Source organism: Verticillium alfalfae, genomic scaffold, assembly GCF_000150825.1.
Source record: "Verticillium alfalfae VaMs.102 supercont1.1 genomic scaffold, whole genome shotgun sequence".
In the NCBI taxonomy this organism is placed as follows: Eukaryota; Fungi; Ascomycota; class Sordariomycetes; order Glomerellales; family Plectosphaerellaceae; genus Verticillium; species Verticillium alfalfae.
Genome location: NW_003315038.1, coordinates 1643748 through 1658113, shown reverse-complemented (window position 1 = coordinate 1658113; position 14366 = coordinate 1643748). Strand labels below are relative to the sequence as shown.

The window sequence follows — 14366 nt, the reverse complement described above, 5'->3', positions numbered from 1 at the left end:
GCCTGTAAAGACTGCAGCTGCGTCTGGCAGAGAAGCTAGCGGCCGAAGACGCTGCGAAGCGCGCCGCCGCAGACGCCCAGCTCGGCGCCATCCAGAAGCAGGCGGCCAACGTCAAGCTGGCCGCCGATGACCTGGCCGAGGTTGACTTTACCGTCCAGGGCAAGGTCGGCAGCTGCGGCAACTGCGCCCTGGGCGACGCGTTCCGATGCGATGGATGGTGAGTTCTTTTCTCCGTGCTCCGTCCCCCGAGTTGTATAGGAGGCGTACATCACTGACATGAGTCGCAGCCCCTATGTCGGTCTCCCTCCCTTCAAGCCGGGCGAGGAGGTCAGACTCCTCAACAACGAGATTCAACTGTAAGGCTGCTTTGCTTGCTTCGGGCCGCAGGTCAGCATCCCGTCGAGAGATGTTTGGGCGGCCCTTCATGGCGTATTGGCTGGAATGGGGAAGGGACATTGGGCGTTGGGGATAAAGTAGTATATGCATAGAAGCGTTCACGGGATACCAAATCAGTTGATTGCTGGGATGGACCAGGAGGGTCGAAAGATGAACAGGCGATTCGAAGGGAAGAAAAAACAGGCATTGGCCCATGACGAAAGCGTTGGTTGGACATGTAGGCTTGGCACATGGTCATCTGCTCCTTCAGCTACCTAGGACAAAGTACCGAGTTCAGTCCAACTATTCATGCCCATGGACACGTTTCACCACTTAAAAAGCAATCCCACAGAGACTCGAGATCGGTTGAAAGATGGCCTCGTATTTGCCAATACTATACAGTTATATATCCCACAGTGGTCTCTCGCTCAAGACGCCCAAACCCAGCCCGCCCCCATGACCGGAAATAGCGTCTGCTTTATGACACGTGCTCATTTTGTGTCTCGTCGTCGTCGTCCTTGTTCGCGATCACCGCGTGCCGGAACGCTCGGGTCCTTTGCCCTTGATGTCTTCCTCGTCGCTGTCGTCGCCAATGGCGTAGGCCTCCTTATGCGGCCCCTCGCGCGGCGTCTCGACGTGCAGGTCGTCCAGTTCGCTCTCGTCAAAGTCGCCCGTCTCGACATCCCTCGCCGTCCTCCTGTCCTGGAAACGGTCAAGGCCGCGGGCGCCCGCGCGGTGGCCTGGGCCGGCGCCGTCTCCGCCAGCGACGCCCTGGTAGCCGCTCCTGCGGCGGCGATCGCGCCAGATGTACCAGCCCCACAAGCCGGCGGCGATGACGACAATGACGAGCACGATTTCGCCGGAGCGGTAGTACGCCTTCCACTTGGCCTCGTCAACTTGCTTCTGTGTCTCGTCGTCGTTGGTGCTGGAGCCCTTGTCGCCGCCGCCAGGCTTAGTGTCGGGGTGGTTGTTGGATCCCTTCGAAGGGGGCACGGAGGTCACGGGACCCTTTTCGCCGTCGATACGAGAATCAGTGGGCTCGCCGCCAATGGCGCTGATGTCGACCTTCATGACGCGGTCGATCATGTCGCGCGAGCGGCGGGGCCAGTCAAAGGGCACCATGTGCGAGGCCTCCTTGAAGAGCACGTACGTGAGGTTGCGGGCCTCCTGCCAGAAACCGGCATCCTTGCCCTCGAAGGTCCAGTCACGACGAGGCGCCCAGTTGCCAGGGGACACCTCGAAGCCCTTGGCGCCATTCCACTCCATGTTGCCAATCATCTCCTCAGTGCCGATATGGTTGCAGATGAGGTCTTCGGCGCCAGAGAACAGCGTGATGGGGACCTTCTTCAAGAGGTCGGGCAGCAGGTCGCGGGAGGGCTTGGACTTGTGCGCACGGAAGGCGGAGCCGACGGCACCGTTGCACTCCTTCCAGCCAGTGTTCTTGGCAGCATTGATGTGCAGGGCCTCGGTGACATCCTTGCGTCGGAGGTAGGGGGTAACGTCTGTCAGGTCGGGGGGCCAGTTCATGCCGCAGGAAGGGTACGTGTCCTTGAGACGGACGTCGTACATGTTGTAGCAGTTGCGCTTGCCCGACGTGGTGAGGGTTGCGGTGACGTCGAGGATCTTCTGCAGGATCGCCTCGCACTCACTGATGTCAATCTTGATATCGACAGCCATCTGTTTCCGGCAAATCTTCCACTGCTGCTCCAGCTGCTTGGCCTTTTCGGAACCCTGCGCCAAGAGGCCCTTCTCGTACGCAAACTTGAGGTAAGAGCCGTACTGTTCGAATGGGGAGATCCAGCCGTTGCCGATGACGAGTCCCTTGAGGTTCCATTGGTCATCCGGACCAGCCTTCTCATTCCTCTCGAGGATGTGCTTCGCAATGTAGGGGATGTGCTGGCCGGCGTACGATTCGCCTGCAAAGTACAACTGCAAAAGTCAGCTTCACGTTCCACCCTCGGTTCCTTCTGGGCGGAGGTGCCTACATCATCCTGAGCGTATTGCGGGAACAGCTTGAAGAACTTCTCCAGGAAGAGGATGAACTGATCACCCATCTCGTCGAGCTCGTGGAGGTAGCTGTTAGTGTCAACGTAGCTGAAGCCGGTGCCGACCGGGTTATCGACGAAGAGCAAATTGGCGAACTCATGCCATGAGCCATTGTTGTTGACCAGCTGGTCACCCTTGACGCGGTAGGGGCCGATCTCCATCATGGCGCCGTCCTCGGAACTACATCCCGGGCCGCCGTTGAGCCAGATGACGGTGCGTTGTCTCTGAGCAATGTGCTTGTTCTCAAAGTGCCAAAAGAAGAGGTTGCCATTGTGGTCAGCGTCCGTCTCGATGTGCCTGCAACACACGTCATGTTAGCATCAGTCCATCTCAGGGGAGCCAGACGAGCAAGAAAGTCTCCACAAACCCAGCGTGCATCTTGACAGGAGGCCCTGCCGGCTGTCCGGGCAAGCTCTTGACATAGTAGTCAGCGGCAGACGAATCGGCGCGCGTCGTGGGTGCCCATGATAGTGCGAGCAGGAGGCCGGTGGCCAGCTGCCTGATGGCCGGGGCCATGATGGGGGAGTTGCCTTTCCAGACGGTTCGCGAGCTGCCGCGAGCGGTCGCGAAGCGGAAGTGAAGGGGGAAATGGCAGCTCTGGGCTAGGTCGCCGGCATGGGATTGATCAGCGATTGCGAATCGAACGGCGGAGGGAATGAAGGAAGAGTGAGGTCGCAGTCGGCAACGGCCGTTGGTGAAGGACGAGAGAAGGCTCGCTCTCCTGTTTCGAAAGCCCGATCGAGGTGAAAGGTGTCCGCTTGACAGGTGCCGGCGGGCGTGGGTGGGGCCCTCCCCTGCCCCGTTCCTAGCCATCTCTTGTAAGGGGCCCCTAACGCAGTGCTTAAAGTACCTACCTACGGTACCTTGGGTACCTAGGTAGATGCCTTTAGGTAGGTTCCTAGGTAGGTAAGCACCCTAGCGATTACCTGCCAGGCAAGCCAGGATGCCATCTGCCGCTGGTGTAGCTGACGCCTCAGGTCCGCCACGTCAAAGCCATTCAAGACCCGATTGGTACAACACATTGGCTATTGTTTCGCTGTACACTGATTCCCGCCATGGGCACGTGTTGGATCTGCCATTGACATTTTGCCATCAGCAACGTTGGTCTCTCACGCTTCATGCTGACAATCGATGCTGTCCAGACAGTGTGGATCGTGGTTTGTAACGGGAACCAACTACATTGTCCGGATCCTCGTCGTTGCGAATGTGCCAGTCACTGCCATTGGCAAGCACTAGCTCAAAGCCCGTGGCGTTGTCACACCTAGCCAGATCGCCATACCCATCCTCGATAGTCTGAGATATCTTGTCTGCGCCCTTTCCTTCAGTACCTGCGACGCGGACAGGGGGATTGTTGACAGGTTCAGCTGATTTTGTAGTCTTCTCGCCGTGGTACACCTACGCCTTGAGCTCGGGGTCCACCGAGGCAGTACAAGCTTTTGGCGCTCCGTGGCCATTGTCTTCGGCGTGCCGCAAGATCTGCTACTACACTAGTCCTCACAATGATTCATGCCTGAACATATTGCATTCTACCTCTCGAGTGGGTGTTGACTCCTCATTGGGGGTGGTGCAACATGGAAGATGAACGAGCCATGTATCCTCTCGAAAGATGAAGCCTACTGGGTAGAGGCGTCCGAGTAGTTGGGGCATGTCAGCTAGAATTGGCAGCGAGCTGACATGGGAAGGGACAGCCATCCCGGCAAGTTTGTAAACCCATGCGCGTTGTAGATGACATTCACTGGCTGTGATCCGCTTCACATTCAACTGACCACTGCATGCTGATGTTTTCAATCAGTGAATGGTTGCCTACATTATTTAAAAGGAATCAGCTTCTCCCATTTTTTCGAGAAGGATAAAGGATCTCTCATGTTTTCCACTTCCCATCCACACCTACACTCAACACCAGATATGCATGCGCACTTACACACACAACAAACACAACGATCCACATGCAGACGGGAGACGGGAAAGAGCGCGTGGTGAACCCAAGCGACACTGGAAGCCAATATTCTGGATGCCTGGGAAACAACAACTATCTAGGTCCAGGTAAGCTACTCATCCCGTTGTTATCGATGAATGGTAGCGGCAAGGTAAGCTACTGAGCCTTGATTTCATATTCTGCTCAGAGTGCGAGGAACCTGGTCAGTGTTGACTGTGAGCTTAGAAATGGAGTGCTTAATCAAGATCAGGACTCACCGCACGGCCATGAAAAAAAGCGACATTCGACACGATCATGTGCAGACACAAAAACACCCTGCACCATGCACCATTCGGGAAGCAGTCAAGCGGTGCATGGCATAGGAAATTTAAAGAAAAAAAATTGTGACGACAGCAGCAGGGTTCGAACCTGCGCGGACGAATCCATGGGATAGGTATAAAGTCTTATTCAAGTCCCACCCATTAACCACTCTGGCATGCTGCCGTTGGGGAGCGGATTTCACGCACGCGTTAAGTACGTAGGCTGGCTTGACCGCAAAAACTTCGGGGGGGTTCATCGGCACTAGCCTCAATCTGGATCCCCGGTCTGAATGAGACCATGTCATGCATATTCTGTAGTCGGTTGCCAAATCGATCCGATCCTTTATGCTGCTCCGTGAAATGAGAAGCGAAAAAAGAAAGAGGCACTTTCACAGGATAGGCTTGTATATAAATTCGTAATGAGTAAGGAATAATGTGAGCAGCCATTGTTTTGTGAAAGATTGGGTTCCAGAAGTTTATACGGGCCGCCCTGGTGCTTTGTTTGCGCAGCCGCTGTGAACCTTCTTTCAATGCTTTTCGGATATTGCATAAACCATGTCCTCTACTAGCATACATGATCTGAAGCCTCCACATTGCATTGAATGAACTCTGCAGTACTGCCCGACACTGAGGTATCGACAGCCTCAAAATCTGGTCCAAGCACCCACAACCCTGGTCACCCACCCGCCTCACCATGTCGACCACCGGTGGCAAGACATATATTGTCGAGCATCTCGACCCCGAGCTCGGCCCTTGGTCAGAGCTCGAATACATCGCCATCGCCAAGGAAACCCATGAGGCCAAGGGGACCTTCCTCCTTTCCTCGCTTCCCGCAGGCTTCAAGGCCCCTGCCAAGCTCCAGGCAAGCCCTGCCTTCAAGGCCGAAAACAGGGGCGTCGAGGAGCTCTACGCCGCCGACAAGTCACGAGTGTGCCTCCTGGATCCGGCGGCCGCCAGCGACCTCGGCCCTGAGGACGGCGATAAGTTTGACGCCTTCCTCTTCGGCGGCATCCTTGGTGATGACCCTCCCCGAGGTTCGTCCCACTCGCATGACTCTCACGTGAGAACCACTCGCCTGACCTGCTGTAGACCGCACCTCGGAGTTGAGGAAGAAGGGCTTCGAGGGCCGCAGGCTCGGACCCAAGCAGATGACCACTGACACGGCTGTCCGCGTGACGAGGCTCGTGGTCGAGGGCAAGAGTAAGTGTGCGTATCTGACCCGTCGCCCACAAGTGACCTAATGTTGGTGCAGCGGCCCTGGACAAGATTGCGTACCTCGACTACCCTGACTTGGTCTTCAACGAGCATGAGAGCACGCAGATGCCTTTCCGTTACGTAGAGGGCAGCGCCGGCAAGCCTGTGATGCCAGAGGTGAGTTTTCTGTTTCAGATTGACACACGATTCGCGCTGACTTGCCCTAGGGCATGGTGGAACTCATCCAGAAGGATTCTGACAAGGCTATCGATGATGTGTTCTAAAAATCAAGCCTTATTTCCCATTGTTGACGCGCCGTGACCGTGTCATGAAATTATGCAGTGACGATTTTTTTTGGTGACAAGGACGCATCACCTGTATCTTTCTAGAACTGGGCATCAAGGCAACAGCATCACCAAGAATAATGTCAATGGAGACAAACTCAATTTTCCGCTGGAACACCAGCGCCTGTACTCGGCTACATAAAGTATTGTGCCTATCCTCCATTTCTCGCGCTTTACATGGCGTCGAGGCGCTCCTTGGCCGACTGCTTGGCCTCGTCCGAAACGTTAGGGTTGTTCAGGGTACTGTGATAATATGTGAGCATGATCATTGGGAACTGCTGGAAGAGGTTACTGACGCCTTGAGACCGCCGGCAACGTTGCCGGGGTTCTTGTTGTCATCGTTGGCAGACTGGGCCGAGGCGGCGTTTGGGGCGTCCTCGCCGCCGAACTCATTGTTCAGGACATCGCGGGAATGCTGCTTGCTCTCCTCGGAGGTGTTGGGGTTGTTGATGTTGGCCTTGTGGCCTCCGGCAACCTGAGCGTCGCTGGGCATATTGCTGTTGGTTGGGGGGTTTGGTTTAAGGGGGAAAGGGTGGTTGACTGATGTGGTGAGTTGTCGGTTGATCGATTGTTGTTGTTGATGAAGCTGTTGTGATGAGGAGCAGAAGGATGGATGAAGCGGAAAGTGAGCCCTTCTTATAGATGGTTTGGAGGCTTGTTGTGCACTCGATGCCTAACATCGGCATGCCGTTGCTGGACCAAACTGATTCCGTGTCTAACACCACGCAGTGTACCGTGAAAGCATGCCATCGAAGAGTGAAGCCCAAAGGGCGGTGATCTCCCAGCGGCTGACACGGCTGCTCGTCCGGATCCATGCATCATCTTCCTCATCTCGATCACCGATATACCAGCTTGATGTGGCTTTCCATGTCATGACGTCTGGCACGTCTCAAAGGTTGGGCTCGGCCAGCACTTGCCATCATCATCACTACAAACCATGCCGGCTGCTGTTTTGCAAGGGAGCGTGAACGAGGTACATGCTCAGGGCAGTCAAACAATGCTTCTCGGCATCAGCAGCCCTAGGTAGATCTTGTTCCCAGCCGATCTCAGAGATTGAGTCTAAGCCAGGCCGCATTGAATGCAGTCGAGGTGGATTGTGAAAGCGGCAGGTGAGAAGGCTGCCCAATGCCATCGAACCAAGCTAAGGTACGGAGAGAAAGCTCCTGTTGACATGGGGCCGAGACGGATCGCTGCGGCCGGAGGACTCCATTCTTTGTCTAGACCGCTAGACAGGTACGATGGTAAGGTTAGGGATCCAGCATGGGGTAGTGAAGAGGGGCAGTGATCGGCGTTATTCGAGAAATGGAAAAGAAACCAATGTGAGGCACGGCTCGCTGAATGCCATACCACCGTCAGTGACATGGGGAACTGCCGATGGATGACGACTCCATCGCCCACTCGCACCCTTCGCCCGATTCAAACTGCACAGGCTTTGGTGCAGAAATACAGGCAATCCGTGAATAGACATCTGCCTCATGCGCTATCAGCTGTTCTAGGTTGTTGAATGTTAAAGTGTCGAGAAGGTGAACAGGAAGACTTGAGGGAGGCATTCACTAGTGATGATGTCATGGAAAAGGCACTGACATCCAGCAGTGTTTGCAAATGCAAGGACCGGAGTCGTGGAATACTTGAGCAGCTGGCAATGTCAACCGTTAACACGGTTCTCTCCATCAGTGACAAAAGTCAATGTGTGGTCGTAGTTGACGGCACCACCGTCTTTCCCCCCCAGGAGTCATGGGTGTCAGTGGCTTTTTGTGACGAATCGCCGTTTCCTGCACGCTGCCAGGTCATCCATGATCTCACGCGCTTGACAAACAACGAATTGGTTTGTGCATAGCGGACCAAAGGCTCCCTCGCCTGGATGGTGCAACGCCGCTCTAGGAAGGCATGTTTTGCCCTCGCTGTTTATCAACTTTAGGTAGGTACACTAAGGAGGGAGGAAGTCATGGATCGGGCAGACTAGCAGTGCGATGCCTGCCGAAAAATATCTGTGCCGCACATTTGCAATGCGAAGTCTGTCAATGGAGCCTCGACCGACATCTGCTATCTCCCCATGGACTTTGTTGATGAAGCCATCGTGAAGGCTGTTACCAGAAATAGCACCTGGCCGAAAATGTGCCTGTCCTGGGGAGATGCAGATCGAGCACGAGAGCCCCACGAGCCAGGTGCATCGTACCCGCAGCCAATCACCGCCCGCACTGCGGCTGTGAGGGGGCTAGCCGCGGAATGCGGCTGTGCTGAGGCTTGTCCCAATTCTGACCTCACCTCCATCGCGAGCTCCGAGAGGGTCCCATCGCAACCCGTCACGCGAAAGCAGGACAGTTCACACTAGCGATCCCTAAATCAGCCTCAGTCGAGCACCAGTCAGCGCGTTGGGCGAGCATTGATACCAATCGACAAACGCAGCTCACCGCAAGGACCTCTGTCATCCCTCCCGAGCCGCTCCGTTGCTGCCGCCGCCTCTCCACGTCTCTCCGTGCCCAGCCGCTCGCTCTCATGGCATCCGAAGCAGCACTGCCGGCGGAAGACCGTCCTCCGGTCATCAACTATGTGATCGGATTTCTCATGGTCGGCCTCGCCTGGGGCCTTACGACGCCCTTCATCCGCCGTGCCGCCAAGGACCACAACCCGCCTGCCCACCCGGTTCTCGATACCGAGGCTGTCAAGTCGAGCTGGCTGAAGAGCAAGCTCTACGGAACCTTTTTCGGCGTCATCGATTTGTTGAGAAACCCGCGCTATGCAGTGCCGCTGCTCATCAACCTTACGGGGAGCATCTGGTTCTTCCTTCTTATCGGACAGGCTGGTACGTTCTCCTCTTGATGCACACATTGCCATCCCTTCGCACATGCCTTGGGTCGGACATCGAAGGGTTTTTGAATTAATGTCGGGCTGACCATGCGGCGCGCCTCGTACAGAGTTGAGCTTGACTGTTCCCATTGTGAACACGCTCGCCTTTCTATTCACCGTCATTGGAGAATGGTGGGTCGAGAAGAAGGTTATCAGCAGAGGTAAGGCTCATCTGATCCTGCCCCTTTCTTTTTCTGACATGTCCCCAGACACCGCAATCGGCATGGTTCTGTCATTGAGCGGCATTGGGCTTTGCGTGCAAAGCAAGCTCTGATATGGGCGCTCAACGCTTCCTTCATACACGTTATCAGTAGCCTGCAGAAATACCTTTAGAATCCATAGCTGATAGCAATAACTTGAAATTGTATGTTCTGGTGCCGTTTCGCGGCGCATGTCAAACTGCCAACCGGTAAATATGTCCAAGAATAAGATGTGTACAGCGATCTGCGCCGGGCAGACTCATTGAAGTTGAGTCCTCCTTTCAATCCCTTCCGGCCAAACCCAACCCCCCCCCCCCCACCTTCCAAAAGATTTCATGATGGAGAGCGCAGCCTGGCGCAAACCTGGTTCTCCACTGATGAATGTGAAATGATAGATGCAGAGTATCCTTGCGTGTCTCTTGGTCCCGGAACATGTGTCGTCTCTTGCCTTTCTCATTGAAAATGATGAGCCGTGTAGGCTTCTCCTCCGTCGTGAATCGTGACGGACATCTCATGCGATTATGGATTAGGTCGAAAAGGGTGAAGATGAAGAAAAGCCTATCATCGGCGTGCGCGTAGCCAGCGCTGCACACCACGTAAGCTGGGGTCTTCGGCCGTCCAGCGGCCCATCGCCTGGTCTGAAGCACGAAGCTCAGTGTAGATTGCCTCGTCTGTGATGGTAGCGAGCTCCTGTAGTTTCGCGTCAGCTGGCCCGACCTCGTTGATATTGGACGGCTTGCAACTCACTGCTCGGAGCTGCCGATCACAGGACCGCACCATGGACTGGTTCCCCGAGTGCGGTCTTCCGCCCTGCAGAATGTTGTTCCGATTGTCGACCCATCGCTGCGCAGCAGCTTGTCTGAGATAGATCTTCTGGCCCTCGTGACGCCGGGCAAATGAGTCGAGGAGGATCCTATATCAGTCGGTCAGTATTGAAGGCCGGCCCTTTCGATGACGATTCGTCGACGCACTGTTTTAATTCAGCCTTCTCCTGCTCCTCCTCACCACCAGCGGCTTGAGGCACACTCGTGTCGGCGGCGCAATTAAGTATGTGCTGCCCATCAAGGGAGCACTGTCGCAGAGCGGCCCAGCCTTCGGCATAGTAGTCTTCCATGTTTTCCGGCTCGGTCGGCGCAGCAGCGATATAGTACTGCAGAGTGCGGAAATCAGAGAGAACGTCAGCGACACGGACCCGCCTGTACTCGTTCACTAATAGGGGAAAGAGGTCAGTTTTGAATAGGGACACTTGATTTTCGCCCCCACGATGCGAGGCTTCGTTGTCGCCACCAGATCGATCCACTTACACCCGTCCATTATGGAGTGACTTTGGATATAAGAGCGACGAATCGAAGAAGAAGAAAGAACTGGCGACGAAAGCGAACGTTGTCCCAGGTCTATTCAAGGCATAAAGCAGACAACAGCAATATATGGCGGTTAGAACTGGCGAACCCAAGCCAGGGAAGGGGGAAGGAAGATTGAGAAGGAGAAATGGTGAGCGAGTGAGAGTGACGATTAGCATTGGCTGCACAGCATATCGGGACCAGGAACTGAAGCTTTATCGGCGATGGTGGCTGCTTTCCCTCAAATGGCCGGATGCCAGCCGGGCTCCCGATGGCTTTTGTATGTGCTCGAAGGCCTCCGAAGTCAAGGACACTCGTCCTCGAGATCTAGGATATGGACAGAAGTGCCGAACTCCCATAGCGGTTGATTTGGTTGCCAGACTTTTGCTCAATGGGTCCAAAGGCTGACAAGGCCCGGAGCCCCATCTCCAAACGTGTGTCCAACTAAGGCAAGGGGTGGGGGAGGGTAGCATGGGCCAAGCAAGAAAGAAAGAAAAAAGAGACACACAGAGAGAAGCCCCATAGGGATGCATGAGGCTGGCAGCGTTCACGCGACCAGTCAACGTCAACGACAAGTGAGAGATATCGTGAGAGGTCGAGCGCCTCGTGCAAGCTCAAAGCTAGCCTGCAACCTAGCCGCGCCGTGGCGTCCTGACGTCGTGACGTTCGAGCCGTAAATGGCCTGGCGCCTCCCGGAGGCCTGGCGACGTGCATGGCTGGACGACCAGGGTCTCGTGGGTTTGGGGAGAGCGGCACATGGGATTGATGGGATGAATGGAATGAATGGGATGATGGCATGGGTTCGCAAGGCTCCTTGCGTGGGACTGTATTAGCACCGTAACCAGGGCGTGCATGGGCAGTATTGCTTTGTCGGCGTGATCTGCAGATTGCCATGACTTGGGTCAATTGGGAGAGATGTGACATGGCAGGCGGCTATCGAGCACCATGCAGACCGGAGGGCTGTACGGAACTTGGGTACCTACCTAGCAGCGTACCTAGGTACAGTAGCAAGTAGTAGGTACAGGGTGTGGTGGGTGACTGATTGACTGACCGCCCGGTGTGGAGGAGGTGCAGCGGGTTGGAAGGGGCCTTCCGAAGCGAAACATTTGCTTGTCGAATTGGGAAAGCGGTGCCCTCATCAGCTTCCCCCAAGACTGGCCCAGTAGCCCGATCCGGTAGGGGGCTGAAGCCTTGCATTGCAGCGGGGGCCCGAGGGGGCATAGGGGAGATGCAGAGGGCAGACACCGCCACGAGGCCAATCGACGCACTGCTTTCCTACAGTCTTGTCTCCCGACGACCTGGTCCAGCTGAGAAATGGTATTTTCGCTCGACTCACCTGCATTAGTCTCAACCCAAGGACGTCAGTCGCCTTGTCAATTGCTCTCCAACGTGGCATCCATCACGGTTGAGTGGTCCCATCGTGTCTCGGGCTCGATGCAGATGGCCCCCTCGCTGGCCCATTACCAACGCCGATGCCGTGGGTGATCGGACGTGCCACCCCACGTTTAATCTGCTCGCGACTCCTCCCCCTCGACCCTATGGCCGTCGCCTTCAACCCATGAACGGACATTTTGACGGATTGCCTTCTGCACGCACGTTCCACGAGGGAGGCTTGCACGAGGCGTACTGGCTAGCAATTCGTCACCAACCGTTGAGCCATCTCAGACAAATCTTCCTCACTCGCTGGCGTGATCCTCCTCTGCCCCCTTCACCCCTTACCACACACACCCTTTCTGATGTACTCAACGGTTGAGGCGCTATCCGCCATCGAACCAGTTCGTTTGTTGGCTCGCGGCGGGAGGGCGCCGGCTCATTCGACTGGCCGCCCTACGGGTGACAGACACCAGTCTGTCTACTCATCACACCCTCTCGCTGGTCGTGCCCTTCAGCCTCCCAGCCACCACACAAGCAGCTTAAAGTGTGGTGCTACCATTCTGTGTCTCATACCCCCTCCATCTCCCCGGCGATTGTATCTCCCGAACCTCGCCGCCAACTTTAAAAATCGATGTAGTATGATGTCAGATCATATGGGAAGGCTTTCTCACGCTGCCAGCTGCCCGAATGGGGTGTGTGTGCTTGCGTTCCCCGCAGCCCCTTCCCCCCCATTCAGCCTTCAGCTTGCAGCTCAGCAACCACTACTGGATCATGCCAGGTCCAAGTCATCATGTCATCAATAAGCAATGAATCGGCGTATCGAGGATCTTGACTTCTATAACGCCTGTCAGACAACTAGTAGTACAACATGCTGCGACGCTTTCAGGTCGTCACAGCCGCCAGGCGTGATGTGGTCCTGGCTGGAGTCTTTGTGTGGGCGTGTTGCGCTGGGTCGTTGCTTGTTGCTCACGTCGTGTCCATCAAACCAGTCCATCCCACCCAATCTGTCCGCTTTCTCAGCGGCAAACCCGGGCGCGCGCCTCATGAAATCTCAGCTCTCTCATGACCGACTCGTGTGGCGATATCAGTCCTTCTCAGCAATCGCCTGTAGACGCTCGTCGATCTCGTCCTCGGTCAGGGTCCTGAACGCGGTACTCGTGCCCTCCTTGCCATCCGCACGGGGTCCGCCCACAATGCCAATCTCGATCTCGCCCTTCTTGAAATCCATGCTCAGAATCGTGCTGAGAGTGGTGATCGCGAGCTCGACGACCTCGGTCCAGTCACCCTCGGCATGCTCCTTGTTGCGCAGCTTCTTTTCGAGGTGGTTCAGCGCCTCCTGCTGCTTGGGCCCCGCAGCGGTGCCCTTGTAGCCAATGTAGTATCCGGCGGGGTCGGTCTTGAACAGCTGCGGACCGAATTCAGAGTCGACAGAAATGAGCGTCGTTGCAACGCCGTATGGTCGCATGTATGCCTACAAGCTATCAACTTCATGCACGCATGCTGTATATTCATATCATCATCGGCTTACGCGCTGAGTATAGACCTGGCTGATGTTGGCCAGACGCTTGGCCAGGGCATCGCAAGGCATCTCGTAACCGTATTTGTACCGAAACTCGGCGGCTTCGGACTGCGCGCGCTGGGAGAATGCGCGAGCGTCGGCGATGGATCCAGTCATCACGCAGCCAACGGAAGGAGAGAGCTGGAAGATGTGCGAGACAGAGGAAGGGTCGATCAGCTTATCCTGCGGATGGGGTCAGCTCTTTCATCCAGTTCCTCATGCGTGGGCATGACCATCATGACGTACGGGCACCTTCTTCTGGGACAGGACCACGGCGCAGTCCTTGCCCCTAACACCTATGGACATGATGTTCGCAGCTGTGATGGCCTTGAAGGCATATTCTAATCGAATCAGACTGTCAGCGGATGCGAGGGCATCGAAGAGTGGTGAGCATATCCGGGCTGCTGTTCTCCGCTTCATGTCCCGACAACAGGATGGCGGAGCCACGACGGTTGTCGGTTGCCGTAAGAGTTCAAGAGGGGGCTATGGCATACCAACTTGGTACAATCTTCCCTGTTCGGAGAAGATCGTGATGTGTCGGTCGTATGCTGAGCCGCCTAAAGGAGGGGGTGTCAGTCAGTTGCATGCCGAGGGTTAGGGAGCTGAGGGTTGCTCCCCCGGTCCATTGTCCAGTACACACCCGACATCTTGACTGTTCCGAGGCAGCTGTGATAGTTCTTTGTAGAATGGCGATGCTGAAGAGTCGAGAACTCGGTATACGTGTGGTCCCTTGGGGGTTTGTGACGACGATGCTGGCTGGCAGGCGGAAGGCTGACGTTGAGCTAGATTGGAGCTGGCCCTGGTATCGACGCGTTTGCAGGAGCTTGCCTGGAGAGCACACCTCAGCTGTGGG

General features: G+C 55.8%; 7 protein-coding genes and 1 non-coding gene across 8 annotated transcripts in view; 3 read left to right on the top strand and 5 right to left on the bottom strand.

Moving 5' to 3' along the window:
- VDBG_00508 (conserved hypothetical protein) overlaps positions 1–360 on the top strand; it is a gene marked incomplete at both ends in the record, with an annotated part of 1388 nt that extends 1028 nt beyond the window's left edge. Inside the window, 2 exons of the mRNA XM_003008781.1 lie at positions 11–217; positions 288–360. Coding sequence (XP_003008827.1) covers positions 11–217; positions 288–360 — 280 coding nt within the window. The remainder of the gene's footprint in view (positions 1–10; positions 218–287) is intronic.
- Positions 361–903: 543 nt separating this feature from the next.
- On the bottom strand, positions 904–3106 carry VDBG_00507 (carboxypeptidase KEX1; the record flags this gene model as incomplete). Its single annotated transcript, XM_003008780.1, has 3 exons — positions 904–2304; positions 2361–2718; positions 2789–3106. The coding sequence occupies 3 exons, from the start codon at positions 2935–2937 to the stop codon at positions 904–906; spliced, it is 1908 nt and encodes a 635-aa protein (XP_003008826.1).
- A 1638-nt stretch (positions 3107–4744) lies between these two features.
- Positions 4745–4840, bottom strand: VDBG_15008. Its single transcript has one exon. It is a non-coding gene; the product is annotated as a tRNA-Ser (tRNA).
- Positions 4841–5350: 510 nt separating this feature from the next.
- Positions 5351–6134, top strand: VDBG_00506 (DUF431 domain-containing protein; the record flags this gene model as incomplete). Its single annotated transcript, XM_003008779.1, has 4 exons — positions 5351–5690; positions 5746–5856; positions 5909–6027; positions 6078–6134. The coding sequence occupies 4 exons, from the start codon at positions 5351–5353 to the stop codon at positions 6132–6134; spliced, it is 627 nt and encodes a 208-aa protein (XP_003008825.1).
- Positions 6135–6367: 233 nt separating this feature from the next.
- On the bottom strand, positions 6368–6687 carry VDBG_00505 (conserved hypothetical protein; the record flags this gene model as incomplete). The annotated part of the gene is made up of 2 exons (XM_003008778.1): positions 6368–6437; positions 6491–6687. The coding sequence occupies 2 exons, from the start codon at positions 6685–6687 to the stop codon at positions 6368–6370; spliced, it is 267 nt and encodes an 88-aa protein (XP_003008824.1).
- Positions 6688–8499: 1812 nt separating this feature from the next.
- Positions 8500–9437, top strand: VDBG_00504 (integral membrane protein; the record flags this gene model as incomplete). Its single annotated transcript, XM_003008777.1, has 3 exons — positions 8500–8997; positions 9110–9202; positions 9251–9437. 3 exons carry the CDS (start codon positions 8691–8693, stop codon positions 9313–9315), a joined length of 465 nt encoding a protein of 154 aa, XP_003008823.1.
- A 365-nt stretch (positions 9438–9802) lies between these two features.
- Positions 9803–10555, bottom strand: VDBG_00503 (conserved hypothetical protein; the record flags this gene model as incomplete). The annotated part of the gene is made up of 4 exons (XM_003008776.1): positions 9803–9931; positions 9989–10154; positions 10213–10450; positions 10546–10555. 4 exons carry the CDS (start codon positions 10553–10555, stop codon positions 9803–9805), a joined length of 543 nt encoding a protein of 180 aa, XP_003008822.1.
- Positions 10556–12775: 2220 nt separating this feature from the next.
- On the bottom strand, positions 12776–14275 carry VDBG_00502 (proteasome subunit alpha type-6-B; the record flags this gene model as incomplete). Its single annotated transcript, XM_003008775.1, has 5 exons — positions 12776–13426; positions 13484–13696; positions 13760–13854; positions 14008–14070; positions 14154–14275. The coding sequence occupies 5 exons, from the start codon at positions 14158–14160 to the stop codon at positions 13040–13042; spliced, it is 765 nt and encodes a 254-aa protein (XP_003008821.1).
- Positions 14276–14366: the final 91 nt, after the last annotated feature.